The sequence below is a fragment of the Heptranchias perlo genome, chromosome 28, assembly GCF_035084215.1.
Source record: "Heptranchias perlo isolate sHepPer1 chromosome 28, sHepPer1.hap1, whole genome shotgun sequence".
Taxonomy (NCBI): Eukaryota; Metazoa; Chordata; class Chondrichthyes; order Hexanchiformes; family Hexanchidae; genus Heptranchias; species Heptranchias perlo.
In genome coordinates, this window is record NC_090352.1 from 30,564,953 (window position 1) to 30,584,719 (window position 19,767).

The window sequence follows — 19,767 nt, forward strand, 5'->3', positions numbered from 1 at the left end:
ATCATACCAAAATGTTTAAACAGTCACTGCAGGAAACTTTCATGGAAATTGGGCCTTCTCGACATCTACAACAGTGCCAGTGCTTGTAGATTATAAACAGGGGTCCATCAGTGACTGGAATGGACACCAAAACTGAATTGTAAACTGGTGAAATTTATTGACATCACTAAAATAGGGAGAGCAAATAGAGGCAGAAAATGCAGCAAAAGAGATTTGAAATAGATCTACCATAGATCAGTTAAACAAATGGGGAGACATATGGCAAATGAAATTTAGAATTAATAAAGATAAAGTATTACAGAGAGGTTGAAAACATATAAGGTATAAATATATGATAAAACTGAGTTAAAATAGGAAGGAGTACTAGTAAGACTTATCACTTTCCATGTGAAGCATTGAAAAAGCTAATAGAACGCTGGGATATATTGCCAGAATAGTAAAGAGAGAAAGAGTGCATTTATATAGCACCTCACCACATCCTCAGGATGTCCCAGTGTGCTTCACAGTCAATGAGTTACTTTGAAACGCAGTCACTGTTGTTATGTAGGTAAATGCGGTAATCAATAACTGCACAGCAAAGCTGCGCAAACAGCAAATGAATGATCAGATAATCTGTTTAATCAATAGAATATAAGCCTGCAGAAGTTCTGCTAGGGTTTTACAATGTACTGGTTGGGCCACGTGTCGACCACAAAAATAATATACTTGCATTAGAAAATACACAAGAAACAGCTCCAAAGTATAAAGGGTACAAGCTAAGGGGAAAGGTTAGAGAAGCTACAGTCTAGAAATAAAGATACATACAATAATAAATGGTATATTTAATTTAAACCCAGATTATTATTTCAAAATATGGTAAGAAAGTAGGGCCAGAGGCATAAATGGAAATCAGTGAAAAGTAAATCTAGAACAGATATCAGGAAAAACATCGTTATTCAATTATAAATAATTGAATTAACCGACCAAGAAATTTAAGAGGCAAAAACATTGGGTTTATTCAAAATACAATTAGGTGCCGTAACAGATGAGTTAATGTGCTAGAGAGATAAGCTTGAATGGCCTTTTCTGGTCCCAAATTTTTCTGATATCCAACAACTCCCAGATTATATCACTGGTCTGTATGACTTTTATAGAACGAGTGGTTTGATACAGCTCCTTTCTTAGCCCAAGGTCTCACCAGTAAATCCCAAGGAGCCAAGGCACCTTGACAAAATGCAGTGGAAACGTAGGATTCTTCTTGACACCTCACTAAAATCAATGTATGTGCGTTTCCTTTCCTGCTGGTTATCTACGACTGTGCCAACAGTCCATGTCCACTTAGCAGATCAACTTGAAGTTCAGTCTTACAACAACTTGCATTCCTTTACATTCTTGCAATTAACGTTGCAGTTCACTGCCAAAATTCCTACTTCTCACACCACTCCAGTGTAGGACCTACCACTTTTGTTTTGAATTTGCTGTGCATTATATAAAAAAAAAATTCAAGTAACAATTCAAAAACAGAATTGCTGCATTAGGTACAATAAAGTCTGGTCTGGTCAATAACTGCATTCACAAAGTGCGAGTTGTGTGTTTCTATGCAACGGTTAGCAAAATCAGATTAATATTTAGCCAAATTAAACAAAATGTACAAATTTCATACCTGTCATCAAAGTGAGCTGGTGTTTACTCAATTTGACTCTAAATCTGTGCGGTAACCTGTGTTAGGCAATTAAAGTTAATTGTTTGTTTAACGGGACATTACACACATGATTTAGGAGAACGCAATTTCTTCTTCTCGGTTGCCATGGCGCACACAGGTTTTATCGAACATTTACAGTATCAGAAGATCTATTCTTTTTTGGAAAATGTGTTTAAATGGGTCCCGAGAGAGTTTGGACAGGAAACTGCCAGAACCTACGTCATAAAACAAAAAGCCAGTGTGAGAAACTTCTTTTACTCAGAGAGTGGTTAGGACGTGGAACTCACTACCACATGGAGTAGTTGAGACCAATAGCATTGATGCCTATAAGGGGAAGCTAGATAAGTACAGGAAAGGAATAGAAGAATATGCAGACAGGGTTAGATGAAGTAGGGTGACAGGAGGCTCGTGTGGGGCATAAGCACCAGCATAGAACAGTTGGGCCGAATGGCCTGTTTCTGTGCTGTAAGTTCAATGTAATTCAATGTGATAACGCTACTGCACACCCTGACTGGTGCCATTATCCCTTTGTCACCCTTGAGTTCACTGTGTGGATGTACACTGTCTGGGAGGTTTATTCTCCTGCAGCAAGCTATAACGAGCCTTAACTACAATTAAAGACTGCCTTCGCTTATCCCTTTAATCCCAAAAGGACACTGTTATCTTGCAAGCCATCACCTCTCAGCTGGTGAGCGGTGGGCACATGCAACGACAATGTGCTGTGCATATTATATTTATATGTTTCAATAACAACAACTTGCATTTACGTACCATCTTTAACGTAGTAAAATGTCTCAGGGCGTTTTACAGGAGCATGATCAGACAAAATTTGACACCGAGGCACATAGGTCAAAGAGGTAGGTTTTAAGGAGTGTCTTAAAGGAGGTGAGAGAGGTAGAGAGGTTTAGGGAAGGTAATTCCAGAGGCGCTGGATATCATCATGCTGGTGAGGCTCTGTAGGACTGGAAGCGGGCAACTATAGTATGTATAGTTAAAAAGAACGACAAATCTGAACAAGGCAACTACTAACCCATTAGCCTAACATCAGTAACAGGTAAAATAATGGAATCTATTCCAAGGTGTTGGCTGTAGTGGTAATTGTTTAATAAGGAACAGTCAGCATGGATTGACGAGTGGAATTTCAAACATCCTTGATGTCTCTGAGAATTTACAGATTCCCAGAGGCATGGCTTATTAAGGTTTGCAGAAAGCTTTCAACAAACACTTAAAAAAAAAAATCGTTCATGGGATGTGGGCGTTGCTGACAAGGCCAGCATTTATTGCCCATCCTTATTGCCCTCGAGAAGGTGGTGGTGAGCCGCCTTCTTGAACTGCTGCAGTCTGGGTGGTGAAGGTTCTCCCACAGTGCTGTTAGGTAGGGAGTTCCAGGATTTTGACCCAGCGACGATGAAGTAACAGCGATATATTTCCAAGTCGGGATGGTGTGAGACTTGGAGGGGAACGTGCAGGTGGTGTTGTTCCCATGTGCCTGCTGCCCTTGTTCTTCAAGGGGGTAGAGGTCGCGGGTTTGGGAGGTGCTTTCGAAGAAGCCTTGGCGAGTTGCTGCAGTGCATCCTGTGGATGGTACACACTGCAGCCACGTTGCGCCAATGGTGAAGGGAATGAATGTTTAGGGTGGTGGATGGGGTGCCAATCAAGCGGGCTGCTTTGTTCTGGATGGTGTCGAGATTCTTGAGTGTTGTTGGAGCTGCACTCATCCAGATCCAGGCAAGTGGAGAGTATTCCATCACACTCCTGACCTGTGCCTTGTAGATGGTGGAAAGGCTTTGGGGAGTCAGGAGCTGAGTCACTCGCCACAGAATATCCAGCCTCTGACCTGCTCTAGTAGCCAAAATATTTATGTAGCTGGTCCAGTTAAGTTTCTGGTTAATGGTGACCCCAAGGATGTTGATGGTGGGGGATTCGGCGATGGTAATGCCGTTGAATGTCAAGGGGAGGTGGCTTAGTAAAGGATAAACTATTCACTAAAACTTCCAGATGATCAGAGAAGTGAGTTGAAATATGAATTTTTATTTCATTTTAATTCTTTTGTTAAATTTTATGCAGATAAAGGTGAGGGCTATTGGTGTTTTGCACCCAGTGTCAACATCAAGTCCTCCAAGGCAAGTACTATGTGGATTAGGTAAGGAGTCAAGCTCCTTCTACTCTGCACCAAAAATGTACTTGTTCCACATTACACTCTAACCATCTTTATAGCCTTTCTGAGTGAGACCATGCATTTGTGCTGATGGTTTTATGCTGCAAAACTGTACCAACAAGAAAATGGGTTGAGAGCACTAACATTTACAGCATTTAACTTGGGAGCCTTAGGCAGAGAGAGTAAAAGGAGATTGGGATTCCAACCCAAATCACAGAAGTGAAAGGACAGTTTCCTACCCACTGCACCACCCTGTCCCCATAAATAGGATATTTACTTCCACTGGTGTTTTGATACTAGTACAATATTTTATAATAGTCTTCTCTTTTTGGATAATCCAATTCTAAACACTCTCACTTCAATTTCATGTACAATGTAGTTTTTAGGAAGTTAGAAGCTTCGACTCTGTGGAGGTTACAAACCAGATATAATCATAGAATCATACAGCACAGAAGGAGGCCATTTGGCCCATCGTGCCTGTGCCGGCTCTCTGAAAGAGCTATCCAATTAGTCCCACTCCCCTGCTCTTTCCACATAGCCTTGCATTTTTTTTTTTCCTTTTTAAGTATTTATCCAATTCCCTTTTGAAAGTTATTATTGAATCTGCTTCCATCACCCTTTAGGCCATGCATTCCAGATTACATCAAATAGCTAGAGAAATTTTATTAATCATTTATCAATCATGAAATGAGAGGTCTGGACTGTTGGCACAGTGGTGCAGTGTGTTGGTTCACCGATACATGGTACCATGGAGTACCTCCCGAGGTTGTTCATTGCTCCTCTCAGGTTCAGGCTGGGAGCATGGCTTCTACCTAACCTCAGTTGTCGAAGGTGCATGGGCTGTGAAGATCAGAATGGGCAGATAGTGTGGCACCAAGGAGCCCTAGTAAAATTGAAGACAATGGGAATCAGGGGGAAAACTCTCCAGTGGCTGGAGTCATACCTAGCACAAAGGAAGATGGTAGTGGTTGTTGGGGGCCAATCATCTCAGCCCCAGGACATTGCTGCAGGAGTTCCTCAGGGCAGTGTCCTAGGCCCAACCATTTTCAGCTGCTTCATCAATGACCTTCCCTCCATCATAAGGTCAGAAATGGGGATGTTCGCTGATAAATGCACAGTGTTCAGTTCCATTTGCAACCCCTCAGATAATGAAGCAGTCCGTGCCTGCATGCAGCAAGACCTGGACAACATCCAGGCTTGGGCTGATAAGTGGCAAGTAACAATCGCGCCAGACAAGTGCCAGGCAATGACCATCTCCAACAAGAGAGAGTCTAACCACCTCCCCTTGACATTCAACGGCATTACCATCGCCGAATCCCCCACCATCAACATCCTGGAGGTCACCATTGACCAGAAACTTAACTGGACCAGCCATATAAATACTGTGGCTACAAGAGCAGGTCAGAGGCTGGGTATTCTGCGGCGAGTAACTCACCTCCTGACTCCCCAAAGCCTTTCCACCATCTACAAGGCACAAGTCAGGAGTGTTATGGAATACTCTCCACTTGCCTGGATGAGTGCAGCTCCAACAACACTCAAGAAGCTCGACACCATCCAGGACAAAGCAGCCCACCTGATTGGCACCCCATCCACCACTATAAACATTCACTCCCTTCACCGCCAGCGCACTGTGGCTGCAGTGTGTACCATCCATAGGATGCACTGCAGCAACTTGCCAAGGCTTCTTCGACAGCACCTCCCAAACCCGCGACCTCTACCACCTAGAAGGACAAGGACAAGGGCAGCAGGCACATGGGAACAACACCACCTGCACGTTCCCCTCCAACTCACACACCATCCTGACTTGGAAATATATCGCCGTTCCTTCATCGTCGCTGGGTCAAAATCGTGGAACTCCCTTCCTAACAGCACTGTGGGAGAACCTTCACCACACGGACTGCAGCGGTTCAAGAAGGCGGCTCACCACCACCTTCTCAAGGGCAATTAGGGATGGGCAATAAATGCTGGCCTTGCCAGCGACGCCCACATCCCATAAATAAATGTTTTAAAAGTATAAATCCCTAACCTAGGAGTCTTACATGAAATCCTGTGGATGCAATCACTCACAAGGCTTATGATTCTTTTTAAAACAAAAGGTAACAGTAGAAACAAAATAACAAAATAAGGTAATATACATTCTAGACTGCAGAGGAACAACTTGAGTTATGTGGGGTGACTAGAGAAGCAGGGATGGTTCTCTTTAGAGCAGAGAAGGTTAAGGGGAGATTTGACAGCGGTGTTCAAAATTATGAAGGGTTTTGAAAAAGTAGACAGGGAGAAACTGTTTCCAGTGGCAGGAGGGTCAGTAACCAAAGGACACAGATTTAAGATAATTGGCAAAAGAAACAGGGATAAATGAGGAGAATTGTTTTACGCAGGGAGTTGTTATGATCTGGAATGCACAGTCTGAATGAGTGGTGGAAGCAGATTCAATGGTAACTTTCAAAAGGGAATTGGATATAAACTTGAAAAGGAGAAATTTGCAGGGCCATGGGGATGGAGCAGGGGAGTGGGACTAATTGGACAGCACTTTCAAAGACCTGGCACAGACACGGTGGGCCGATTGGCCTCCTTCTGTGCTGTACGATTGTATGAACTTGTGCTGTTTGGGTGTGTAATGAAAGAGATAACTGGCATGGCTGAATGCTACCGAGAGACTGAGAGCAATTGACTGAAACCAGGTATCAATGCGATGAACATTACTGGATTGTGACAGTTTGACTTTTTAAAAAAATTCTGGATATACCTTAGATTTCCCATGAGGAAGAAAAATCCATCATTTAAAGAGGCGCGGTCACACTGACTTCTCAGGAGAAGCTCCAACCTTAGAACAGTCTGCTCCAAATAGGTCATATTCAGCACCCCCAGTTTGGCCATCTGGGAGAGGCTGTGTTGCGGCCATTACAACTGTCAGAATGCAAATCACAGTGGGGCAGTTCTTGGCATTTTATTATTCCTTTGGAAGCATATCAGTAAAAAATGTTTTGTGGTGGATACGATTGTTGATCAGTAACATAATCACAGCCCTCACTGCATCATTCTGAATTTCTCTAGCAAGACGTGACCCACAGGTCACTTCACCAGCACAGCAATGCTCCTTTAAAGTCTAGCAGGTAGATTTAAAAATCTGGTACTGCAGGACTTCCATATCCATTCATTGACTTCAGTCTCCTCATTGGGCACAGAGTTGCTCTGCAGTCATCATTGCCTCACCATTAATCATCACTGCCTTTCAGCTGTGTCATTTTCACATTTCCACGTTCAACCTATTTATGGGATTTATTTACTGAGCTGCGCAGTTCCCGTACGAATGCTTAATGTGCTCTTGCTAGATCCCGGCCTAACATAGGCACGAATCCACACATTGCTTCGGGCGAATTTGACTTTTGAACCAGCATAAAAAGATGGCGGAAGCTCCACCGTAAAGTGCTTATCGGCGTAACTCACTTACACTTAAAATTCTTTTGCGCTATTTCATTTCATTCTGCCCAGATTCGGTTGTTATCTGGGCAGAAATCATGTGGAAACTCCGGGCCCCTATCCAGTTTATTTTAAACGCGTTTAAAACAGGTTAATGCATGTGTTCAAAAAGACACACAGAAAGATTCATGTGTTCGCATTGAGCATTCATATAGAAACAGCGTCAGTCAGAAAATATAACCATACATAACAGGGTGAGATTCCTACGAGGTTCTCCCGATTTCACAAAAACATAAGAAAGAGGAGCACGAGTAGGCCATGTGGCCCGTCAAGCCTGCTCCGCCATTCAATAAGATCATGGCTGATCTTTGGCCTCAATTCCACTTTCCCGCCCAATCTCCATATCTCTTGATTCTCCTAGAATCCAAAAATTTATCTATCTCAGCCTCAATGGGGTAGAGAATTCCAAAGATTCACAACCCTCTGAGCAACGAAATTCCTCCTCATCTCAGTCTTAAATGGCCGACCCCTTATCCTGAGACTATGCCCCCTAGTTCTAGACTCTCCAGACAGGGGAAACAACCTTTCAGCATCTACCCTGTCAAACCCCCTCAGAATCTTATATGTTTCAATGAGATCGCCTCTCAATCTTCTAAACTCCAGAGAGTAGATGCCCATTCTACTCAATCTCTCCTCATAGGACAACCCTCTCATCCCAGGAATCAATCTAGTGAACCTTCGTTGTACCGCCTCGAAGGCAAGTATATCCTTCTTTAGATAAGGAGACCAAAATTGTAACAGAACTCCAGGTGTGGTCTCACCAAAGCCCTGTACAACTGTAGCAAGACTTCCTTACTTTTGTACTCCAACCCCCTTGCAATAAAGGCCAACATGCCATTTGCCTTCCTAATTGCTTGCTGTACCTGCATGTTAACTTTTTGTGTTTCTTGTACGAGGACACCCAGATCTCTCTGAACACCAACATTTAATAGCTTCTCACCATTTAAAAAATATTCTGCTTTTCTATAATTCCTACCAAAGTGAATAACCTCACATTTCCCCACATTATACTCCATTTACCACCTTCTTGCCCACTCATTTAACCTGTCCATGTCCTTTCGCAGACTCTTTGTGTCCTCCTTACAGCTTACTTTCCCACCGAGCTATGTATTATTAAAAAAATTGGATACATTACACTCAGTCTCTTCATCTAAGTCACTAATATAGATTGTAAATAGTCAAGGCCCCAGCACCAATCCTTGTGGCACCCCACTAGTTACAGCCTGCCAACCTGAAAATGACCCGTTTATCCCTACTCTCTGTTTTCTGTCCGTTAACCAATCCTCTATCAATGCTAATATATTACCCCCAACCCCATGTGCCCTCATCTTGCATAACAACCTTTTATGTGGCACTTTATTGAGTGCCTTTTGGAATTCCAAACATACAACATCCACTGGTTCCCCTTTATCTATCCTGCTAGTTACATCCTCAAAAGAACTCTAATAAATTTGTTAAACACAATTTCCCTTTCATAAAACCATGTTGACTCAGAATATCATAATATGATTAGGCAAAGTGCCCTGTTTCCTTTCCCACCATAACGTCAGCAGGAGACTATCGGAAATCAGCGAGAAATGGCTTAAATGCAGTTTTTATGTAATTTCTCTGGGGGGGTGGGGAGGAGTCTGCTGATCTTCCGCTAAAGTTATTACAGCAGATTGGGAGTAAATCGTCACGGAAATTTTGGGCGAACACATCTAAAACATTGACTTATAACGTGATTTTATAATGGCACAAGATAATGAACAAACTCTACACAGCATTAGGCAATGACATCAGGCAACAAAGAATGGCATCAAATGGCCGTCAAAAGCATTAGCAGAGTACACTGGAAGTATTTTGTGATAAACAATCTGCCCCACCCCCCAAATCCCAGCATTTCAAACAGTAAAAAAAAAATCAGACTTCACCAAAGTCACGTAAATAAGCCAAATGACAAGAGGCAGAAAATTGCTCAATGCTCTTTCAAACAACGGCACTGAGCACAGCTACATAACATTCTGACCTGAAACTTGGAATATGATTAGCCTACAGTCACAGACTGTCTTGCACTGTATCCAACCCCCAAGAGGCCAATACCCAGTAAGATTACTCACTTCAGTCTCAGGGCAGCCACAGTAGATTTGTCAATCCTGAAAAATAAAAGATGAAACATAAATCAATCCACAAATTAAGGGTAGAAAATAATACTTGCAATAAAATAGCCTTCCTTTTGAACCAACATAGCTCTCCCGTGAGAGAATGGCGTGCATCCGGGGTCAATTTTTAACCTGTCCGTAAGTCAGCAGTTAAAATCGACCGCAAGACTTACCCACTGACATCCTGCCTGGGTCCTGCCGTTTTCCTTTTTAACCTGCTCTTCTGAGTGGGGGACAAAGCTATTTTAACTGCAACCTGAGCAGGGAAAACCCTACGGCTTTCCCGCCAGGTAAATTTAAGTCGGAAGAAGAGCGGATGCAGGAGATGCATTCCAGGTTAAATGTTTTTACTTTCCTTTGTGGGGCCTGGAGGAGCAGGAGTGCTTCTCTGGACCCCACAAAGAAAGTTTAGGCCTCTCCTGCTCCAGATTTCCCCCCAATGAGCCCTCCACGTACAATCAAAGCCTCCTAATGTGTGGACTCACCCTTGCCAATGAATAAAACTATGTAGGATCCTCTGTGCACTTAAGTGCGACACCAATCCATTAAAATGTATTGGAAAATAAAGATCGGAATCAATCTGAAAAATCTGTTAACTTGGGACACATTTGGAAGAAATGTCTCCATTCAAATTGATTCCTAGCCTTCCACATGCCTAGAATCAGACGGGAGATTTTACACTTGATTACTCCGAGACACAGTGGCGGCACACAGAGGGAAATTGCACACTCCCAGCCCTGATTTTCTGCCCGTAAAATATAATGGATGAAAAGTGACGAGCTGGGAGCTCGCAATTGCCCACCACGCACTGCCAGTGTGCGCCAGGAGCAGTGAAGCAGAGTATCTCTCTTCATATCCCTCTCCTGTGGATCTGTGGCGTAATATTTCTTGTTTTGTCAACCATTGAAATAATGCACTGACACGTAGCACAGTGGATTTCTTCCTCTACCAGCTGTAATTACTGTGAAAAAGAAAATGTTTAAAGACCGTTTTAGTAAAAAGAAAAAGGGGAAAGTCCCAGTGTCGTCATTGATTTGGAGACGATCTGGGTACGAGGTGAGAGTTAGTACCTGGCCCTTTCACCTCTGGGATATGGGTTTGATGTATTTAAGAACAAGGAATACTTCCAAAAAACAGAAAGTTCACCAAATGTTTTCCCTGATCCTGGAAAATGATCGAGCAAAAATTCCAGGGTTACAATTTAACTACTCAAGCTGTATAGATTTTCTGATTGGTGTTATTTAAATGGGTTCACATCAGCGTTAAAATCATGCTGTTGGAAAAATTAAGCCTGTGATTTAATTCATTCCATACATTACATTTCCCATGGTTCTGGCAAGGCAGCATATTGCCTCTTCTGCATGTCTATGGTGTCATATATCTCATTTGGTTGACAGCCATTGAAATAGTGCAATGCCATGTGTTTCAGTATCTTGCACTGCCAGCTGCTGGGATAGTTGAAGAGTGCTGGTTATTCCAATTTGAACCGAACTAGCAAACAAACTCCAACTCATTCAAATCTCTGCAGCCTGTATCCTGTTCCAATCTTAGTCTCAATTGCCCATCACCACTTCCCAACAATCTTTGCTGCCTCCTCGTGCCCCAGTGCATTACAATCAAAATCCTCATCCTCATCCACTGCTTCGCCCCACCTCCTCCGGTCCTATGCCCTAGGCTGTGCCCTTCAGTCTTTCGGCCCTGGTTTCCTGTGCATCTCTACCTCCCTCTGGCCCACCATTAGCGGCAAAGCCTTCAGTCATCTCGGTCCTTCTCTCCCTAAACCCCTCCGCTTGCTTCCATTTTCACTTAGCTTCAAAAGCCTCCTCAAAACCCACTTCTTTGGCCATCTTCTCTAATTCTGCCATTACTATTTGGCATCCATGTTTTCCTCTGCAAAGTGCCTTGGGACGTTAAAGACGCCTTGGGGGTGAATTTCCTCGTGGCTTCTTCTGCCCCACCACCGTAGCTTCGGAGGAGGTTTGCCAGAAACCCTGTTTATGCGCGTCAGTGGGGTCACCTCCAAAGTTACGGCAGCAGAGCAGGAAAAGCCGCGAAGAAATTCTCTCCCTTATATAGATACAAGTTGCCCCTTCATCTCGAGGTTTGAAAGTCTCCTCAGGGGTCCTACGTGAAAGGAATTTGAACAATCTCATATAGATCTTAATAGGCGAGTCTCTCCAGCACAAGTCCACCAACATACAGAAAATCTGCCTCACTGCATTTACAGTTAAGAGGTTCTTGTCTGTAACCCTGATAATCATGTACCATGAATAGGGCAACAGGAAGCATTAACTTTCTAAATTATGCAAAACTCAAACTGTTTTCACAAAAGCACAGTACAGTTGGACAAACAAATGGGATCATTCGCTGTTTAATCACCGTGCCTGAATACTGTATCCCATGCATTATTAAAGGATGGCCTGAGGCTAAAGTTCCTTGGGATATGATCGCAGGGGTTACACCGGGATTGTGCCAGAGTCTGCAGGGTCAGTGGGAGGGCACCTAATTAGCATGGAGCAGGCAGGTACAAGCGCCACTATGGATGCACGTCTGGTACTTACCCCCCCAATGCAGCTGGAAACTCTGCCTGCCGTTGGGTGGGTGTTTGCTCAGGGCCTCCCCAACCCTGGCCATGATTTCTGAGCACAGAGGCCAATCCTGAATTTATTTATTTAAAATCACGTTTATGGTTCTTCGGGTGGTTAAGGCCGCTTCCCTGGCCTGGACCCTACCAGTGGGACCTACATTTGTCCACGTGCTGGTCTGTACACCTCACTACGGTACTGTCCTCCACTGTGTTCCAGAGTAAAAGGAGTGGGAACTCCCAGTGTAGAGTCTCTCCATTCCTGGCTCCATCCCCTTGCTGCCCTTTCTCCTTGTAAGGGATGGATGGAGGTTCCACCAGAGTCATGGCAAGAGACTGGCAGAACCCCTGAGGAGCCTTGATCCCCATACCTGTTTGCCATGTTATGCTTTATTTCAGAATAGCAAATAAAACATAACACATACGCTGGGCTGCTAATTTAATACTGCCAAATAGATGAACTGAAGCGGGAAGCTTGGGCATCCTGGCGCTAATCCAAATCATGTGCATTCAAAGTTAACACATTTTCAATTTGTGAATGTAGCTGAAGTGCTTGTTTACACCACTTCCCATTTAAGGAACAGAGCTCCTGTTCAGCTTGGAACCAGCAGTCAATACACCTGATGTTGTTTCACAAAAGGGTCCGATTACATTACTGTTCTCTTTGTTAAAGTATTTGCATCTGTAACTGGTCAGAGTCTAAAATAGCCTGTTTCTTGATGTTTACAAGAGCATGTGGTGAAAAGGGACACGTGAGAGGCCACTGTTTCACAGAGAAAGCTCATGGTCCTATACAGTGCAGCTTCAATCAATAAGTTCCAGGCTTCTTGCACTTCAAAGAGTATTTTAACTGATGTTGGTGACATTTCCAAATATTAACAGTGACAGTAGGTAAAAGCGGGGAAAACTCTCTGATAACTTTTAGAGAAAAAAAAGTGTTGGAACAAGGAGCTAAACATCAGGTTAACGGGAGGGGCAAGATGACCATTTTTGGCTGTTCCTCTTACCTAACGATCTTTTCTTCCCCCTTAAATTTTCTTCCCTCCTCTCTTGAAGGTGCTGACTCACATTGGGGTACAGTTCCCTGGCACCAATCATCCACCAGTACCTTGCCCAGTTATTCTTGCTTCACTCACGAGCCTAGACCACCAGTGCCAGCAGATTCCTTGGCCATGTTGGGGGCATCACAAAGAAGCCCTACTCTATCCTCACCCAATGTCCACATATGTGCACTTTCCAGCAGGAGTTAGTGAAGCCCCAACCATCACCCTAGCTGAGACCAGCTAACTCAGGATAGATCAAGCAGGCTGGCCTCGAAGCATGTGTTAGGCATTTGGAAAGTAACAATTTCATAAACTCTTTCTTTGCTTTACATATTTAGTGTGGCAACTCTCGCTTGTTTCTACTGAGTTGGAACAGTGAGCTGAGCAGAACACATTTTAAGTTGCAGTCAATGGTTTCCTCTGCTAAGATTACAAACATTCATTTCTTGGCTTAAATGGCAATATAAAAAAAAAATCAACAATGATGTAAATCGAGCTTCAGCATGAGTCACTTAAAGTTTTATTCCTCTTTATTTTAGGTTGTGCTAAAATATTTTAATTAAAAAAAACAGAATAAAGGGTTTTTAAAGCAAACCCTTATTTCAGTAACAGATTGCAAGGCCTTCTTTCTGCTCTAGTTTTGTCTCTTGTGTCAGTTCTTGTCCTCAGTTGGGTTTTTTTTGTAGTGGATTTCCTGTAGTGACTCATGATTTTCTTTTAGTTTTATGGTCAGTTTGGATTTTTTTTTCATCTCATTTCCTCTTCTGGGAATCAAATAATCTGTTATTGGTGATGTTAGTTGAGGGATAAATATTGGCCAGGACATTGGGGAGAACTCTTCTGCTCTTCTTCAAATAGTGCCATGGAATCTTTTACATCCACCTGAGAGGGCAGGCGGGGCTTTGGTTTAATCCGAAAGACGGTACCTCCGACAGTGCAGCACTCCCTCACTACTGGATTATATGCTCAAGTCTCTGGAGTGGGATTTGAACTCACAATCTTCTGACTCAGAGGCAAGAGTGCTACCACTAAGCCAAGGCAGACACATATTTGGCTTCTTTCCCTTCTCTATCATCTCAGTTTATCTCTGATCATCCATATCTAGGTTGTCCTGTATCACACATCTGGCTGACAACGTGCACTGGAATCCCAAACTGCAGGTTCTTCCACAAGAATCATTATGTTCCATTGTTCTTATTTATCTCTTTCAATTCAGATCCCTATCATCTTTAATCTAATTTCTAACCAGATAGATTTAGAGCTCTATTTGAGGGCTATGTTTTGCTCTTTTCACTAATCCAGTTATGTACTCACATATATTGTAGAAACTAATGAATCAAAATCAAGTTGGTGGATGAAATCAATTTTGAATTCTGAAATTTTTATGTCTGATGACAATTGTAAACTGATTGATCAGTGCCCATCTGTAATAACGCTGCCTTCACACTTCTCAAGCATCTACATTGGGATGAAATCGAGAAAACTGACAAACAATTCTTTAATCAGTCTGGGGAGTACGGGAAGCTTAAGCAAAATGGCCCCAAAGAAGCTTTTGCAAATCCTAACCCGACACAACCCGACTTCCACTTCCACCTCCAACCAGGCCGAGTTGGAAACTATATTAGCGACCTCTACTAGGTCTTGCTCACTTCATAGAATCATAGAATGGAGAATGGTTACAACATGGAAGGAGGCCATTTGACCCGTCGAGTCCGTGCCAGTTCTCTGCAAGAGCAATCCAGCTAGTCCCACTAGCCCGCCCTGCAAATTTTTTCCCTTCAAGTACTTATCCAATTCCCTTTTGAAAGCCACGATTGAATCTGCCTCCACCACCTCCTCAGGCAGTGCATTCCAGATCCTAACCACTCGCTGTGTAAAAAAGTTTTTCCTCATGTCGCCTTTGGTTCTTTTGCCAATCACCTTAAATCTATGCCCTCTGGTTCTTGACCCTTCCGATAATGGGAACAGCGTCTCTCTATTTACTCTGTCTAGACCCTTCATGATTTTGAATACCTCTATCAAATCTCCTCCCAACCTTCTCTGTTCCAAGGAGAACAACCCCAGCTTCTCCAGTCTATCCACATAACTGAAGTCCTTCACCTCTGGAACCATTCTAGTAAATCTCTTCTGCACCCTCTCTAAGGCCTTCACATCCTTCCAAAAGTGTGGTGCCCAGAACTGGACACAATACTCCAGTTGTGGCTGAACCAGTGTTTTATGAAGGTTCAACATAACTTCCTTGCTTTTGTACTCTGTGCCTCTATTTATAAAGCCCAGGATCCCATATGCTTTTTATCCACTTTCTCAACCTGCCCTGCCACCTTCAAAAGATTTGTGCACATATACCCCCAGATCTCTCTGTTCCTGCACCCCTTTTAAAAGTGTACCCTTTAGTTTATATTGCCTCTCCTCGTTCTTTCTACCAAAATGTATCACTTTGCACTTTTCTGCGTTAAATTTCATCTGCCACGTGTCCGCCCATTCCACTAGTCTGTCAATGTCCTCTTGCAGTCTATCACTATCCTCCGCACTGCTTACTACACTTCCAAGTTTTGTGTCATCTGCAAATTTTGAAATTGTGCCCTGTACACTCATGTCCAAGTCATTAATACGTATCAAGAAAAACAGTGGTCCCAGCACCGACCCCTGGGGAACACCACTGTACACCTCCCTCCAGTCTGAAAAACAAACATTCACCACTACTCTCTGTTTCCTGTCACTTAGCCAATTTCGTATCCATTATGCCACTGCCCCTTTTATTCCATGGGTTTCAACTTTGATGACAAGCCTATTATGCGGCACTTTATCAAACGCCTTTTGGATGTCCATATACACCACGTCAACCACATTGCCCTCATCGACCTCTCTGTTACCTCATCAAAAAACACAATCAAGTTAGTTAAACACAATCTGCATTTAACAAATCCGTGCTGGCTTTCCTTAATTAATCTACAGTTGTCCAAGTGACTATTAACTTTGTCCCGATTATCATTTCTAAAAGTTTCCCCACCACTGAGATTAAACTGACTGGCCTGTAGTTGCTGGGTTTATCCTTGCATCCTTTTTTGAACAAGGGTGTAACATTTGCAATTCTCCAGTCCTCTGGCACAACCCCCGTATCTAAGGATGATTGGAAGGTTATGGCCAGTACCCCCACAAATTGCCACCCTTACTTCCCTCAGCAACCTAGGATGCATCCCATCCAGACCGGGTGACTTATTTACTTTAAGTACAGCTAGCCTTTCTAATGACTCCTCTTTATCAATTTTTAGCCCATCCAGTATCTCAACTACCTCTTCTTTTACTGAGCTTTGGCAGCATCTTCTTCCTTGGTAAAGGCAGATGCAAAGTAGCCACTTAGTACCCCAGCCACACCCTCTGCCTCCATGAGTAGATCTCCTTTTTGGTTCCTAATCAGTCTCACCCCTCGTCTTACTATCCGTTTACTATTTATATGCCTATAGAAGACTTTTGGATTCCCTTTTATGTTAGCCACCAGTCTATTCTCATATTCTCCCTTTGCCCCTCTTATTTTCTTTTTCACTTCCCCTCTGAACTTTCTATATTCAGCCTGGTTCTCACTTGTGTTATTAACCTGACATCTGTCATATGCCCCTTTTTTCTGCTTCATCTTACTCTCTATCTCTTTCGTCATCCAGGGAGCTCTGGCTTTAGTTGCCCTACCTTTCCCCCTCAGGGGAATGTACCAAAGACTGTACCTGAACCATCACTTCTTTAAAGGCCACCGATTGTTCAATTACAGTTTTGCCTGCCAATCTTTGATTCCAATTTACCCGAGCCAGATCGGTTCTCATCCCACTGAAATTGGCCCTCCCCCAATTGAGTATTTTTACTATAGATTGCTCCTTGACCATTTCCATAACTAATCTAAATCTTATGATACTATGATCGCTGTTCCCAAAATGTTCCCCGACTGACACTTGCTCCACTTGGCCAATCTCATTCCCCAGAACCAGATCCAGCAATGCCTCCTTCCTCGTTGGGCCAGAAACGTACTGGTCAAGAAAGTTCTCCTGAACACACTTCAAAAATTCCTCCCCCTCTTTGCCCATTACATTATTACTATCCCAAACTATGTTAGGATAGCTGAAGTGCCCCATTATCACTACTCTATGTCTTTTCCATTTCTCTGTAATTTCCCTGCAAATTTGATCCTCCATATCCTTCCCACTAGTTGGTGGTCTATAGAATACACCCAGTAGTGCAATGGCACCTCTACTGTTTCTTAACTCTAACCAAATAGATTCTATCCTTGACCCCTCCAGGACATCCTCACTCTCCTGCACCGCAATATTCTCCTTTATCAATACTGCCTCCCCTCTCCTTTCTTCCCTTCCTTATCTTTCCTGAACAACTTGTATCCAGGAATATTTAGTACCCAATCCTGCCATTTTTGAGCCAGGTTTCTGTTTTTGCCACTACCTCATATCCCCATGTGGCTAATTGCACCTTTAGCTCACCAACCTTGTTTACTATGCTTCGTGCATTTACACACATGCCCTGTAAACCTATCTTAGACCTTGCATTCTCTCTTAGTCTGATCCCACCTAATATTGTACTGTTTCTTACTCTAGTGCTATCTGTCTCTCCCAATCCTTAGTGCACCTTGTTTCTCCTTTCCAATGCTACATCCTGGTTCCCAATCCCCCTGCCAAATTAGTTTAGACCCTCCCCCACAGCACTAGCGAACCTCCCTGAGGATATTGGTCCCAGCTCTGTTGAGATGTAACCTGTCCAGCTTGTACAGGTCCCACCTCCTCCAGAACGGATCCCAATGCCCCAGGAATCTAAAGCCCTCCCTCCTGCACCATCTCTCCAGCTGCGCATTCATCTGCTCTATCCTCCTATTTCTATACTCACTAGCACATGGCACCGGGAGTAATCCGGAGATTACTACCTTTGAGGTCCTGCTTATTAATCTCCTCCAAGTTCCCTAAAATCTGCCTGCAAGACCTCATCCCTCTTTCTATCTATGTCATTGGTACTGATATGGACCATGACCTCTGGCTGTTCACCCTCCCCCCTCAGAATGTTTTGCAGCTGCTCAGTGACATCCCTGACCCTGGCACCAGGGAGGCAACATACCATCCTGGAATCACGTTTGCGGTTGCAGGAACACCTGTCTGTTCCCTTAACTATTGAATCTCCTATCACTAATGCTCTCCTCTCCCCTCCCACCCCCTGTATAGCTGAGCCACCCATAGTGCTGTAGACTTGGCACTGGCTGCACTCCTCAAAGGAACCCTTTCCCTCGCCAGTACCGGTTAGAAAGTGAGATGCACTCAGGGGACTCCTACACTACCTGCCTGGTCCTCCATGTCTGTCTGGAGGCCATCCAGTCCATCTCTGCCTGCACTCTCTTAAGCTGTGGAGTGCCCACCTCTTGAAACAAGCTATCCACGTAGCTTTCAGCCTCGCGGATACACTGCAGTGACACCAGCTGTTGCTCAAGCTCTGAAACCCGGAGCTCGACTCCTCCAGCTGATGACACTTCCTGCACCTGTGGTTGTCCAGGACACGAGAAGCGTCCTGGAGTTCGAGTTCCGACATGGCACAAGATGTGCACTCGACGGGATTGAGGTGCTCTGCCATGCCTCTATTTATTTATTTATTAGCTACTAACTAAACTTACCAGAAATAAACTTAAGACTTAAAAAAATACTTACCAGCTACTCACCAATCTGCTCCTGCCCTTGTGATGTCGTCAATCTGGTTTTATTTAATTAGTTTTTAAAAGTTTTCACTCAATCGGTTATTTATAGTTTTCTTAATCTAGTTAATAAACTAGTTTAAGTTATTAAATTTAATTTGTTTGCTGACATCAACTTTTTCATTAAATTTAACCCACAGAGGAAAATGTAGACCAAAGGGAGTTGATGAACATATTAACTGTCATTCTGTCCTATAGCTCCATTATATGGGGGAAACAGAGGCGAGATATTATTGGGTTTGAGATTGGATGAGAAACCTGACATTGCTTTGCCCACATCTTAGCTTAGATTCAGTAAGAGGTTGTTCACTGCTCTCTGGGTTGCAGTCATACTTTGTATTAAAAAAAAAGACATTCCTTTTTAGTTACTGAAGAATATTCTTTTATGAAGAAGTGCCTTCTGGTTCTGTGCTCTTCAATAGCTCCATCTTAAAATATTCAGTAGGAGGATCGTTTTGAAAGTTCTGAATAGATATTGATTCCAGAAATATTAGAAATATGTCTGAAAACCTGCCAAACATACCAGAAATTAATCTCATATTTTAAATACTATTCAAGTCAATGGTTAGGCCACAGTTAGAATATTGTGTCCAGTTTTAAGCACCTTACCATGAAGCAGTGCAGAAGAGATTCATTAAGATGACACCAGGGGTGAGAGGCTTTAATTATGAGGAGAGACTAGAGGCTCTTTTCACTTGAGCAAAAAAGCTTATGAGAGATCTGATAGCTGTGTTCAAAATGATGAGAGGTTTTGGTAAGATAAATAGGGAAAAACTATTTCCACTGGTCAGTGAGTCAGTAAATAGAAGGCATACATTTAAGATCATCACCAAAAGAATGAAGGGAGAGGTTAGGAGATTTTTTTTTTATGCAGAGGGTTATTAGGATATGCAATACCCTGCCAGAAACAGCGGTACAAGCAGAATCCATGAAAGCTTTTAAAAGGGAA

General features: G+C 43.2%; 1 protein-coding gene across 1 annotated transcript in view; it reads right to left on the bottom strand.

The window, feature by feature from the left end:
* The window catches only part of LOC137345002 (rap1 GTPase-activating protein 2-like), a 244,852-nt gene that overhangs the window by 199,848 nt on the left and 25,237 nt on the right, over positions 1 to 19,767 (bottom strand). Inside the window, exon 2 of the mRNA XM_068008332.1 lies at positions 9,419 to 9,454. Coding sequence (XP_067864433.1) covers positions 9,419 to 9,454 — 36 coding nt within the window. The remainder of the gene's footprint in view (positions 1 to 9,418; positions 9,455 to 19,767) is intronic.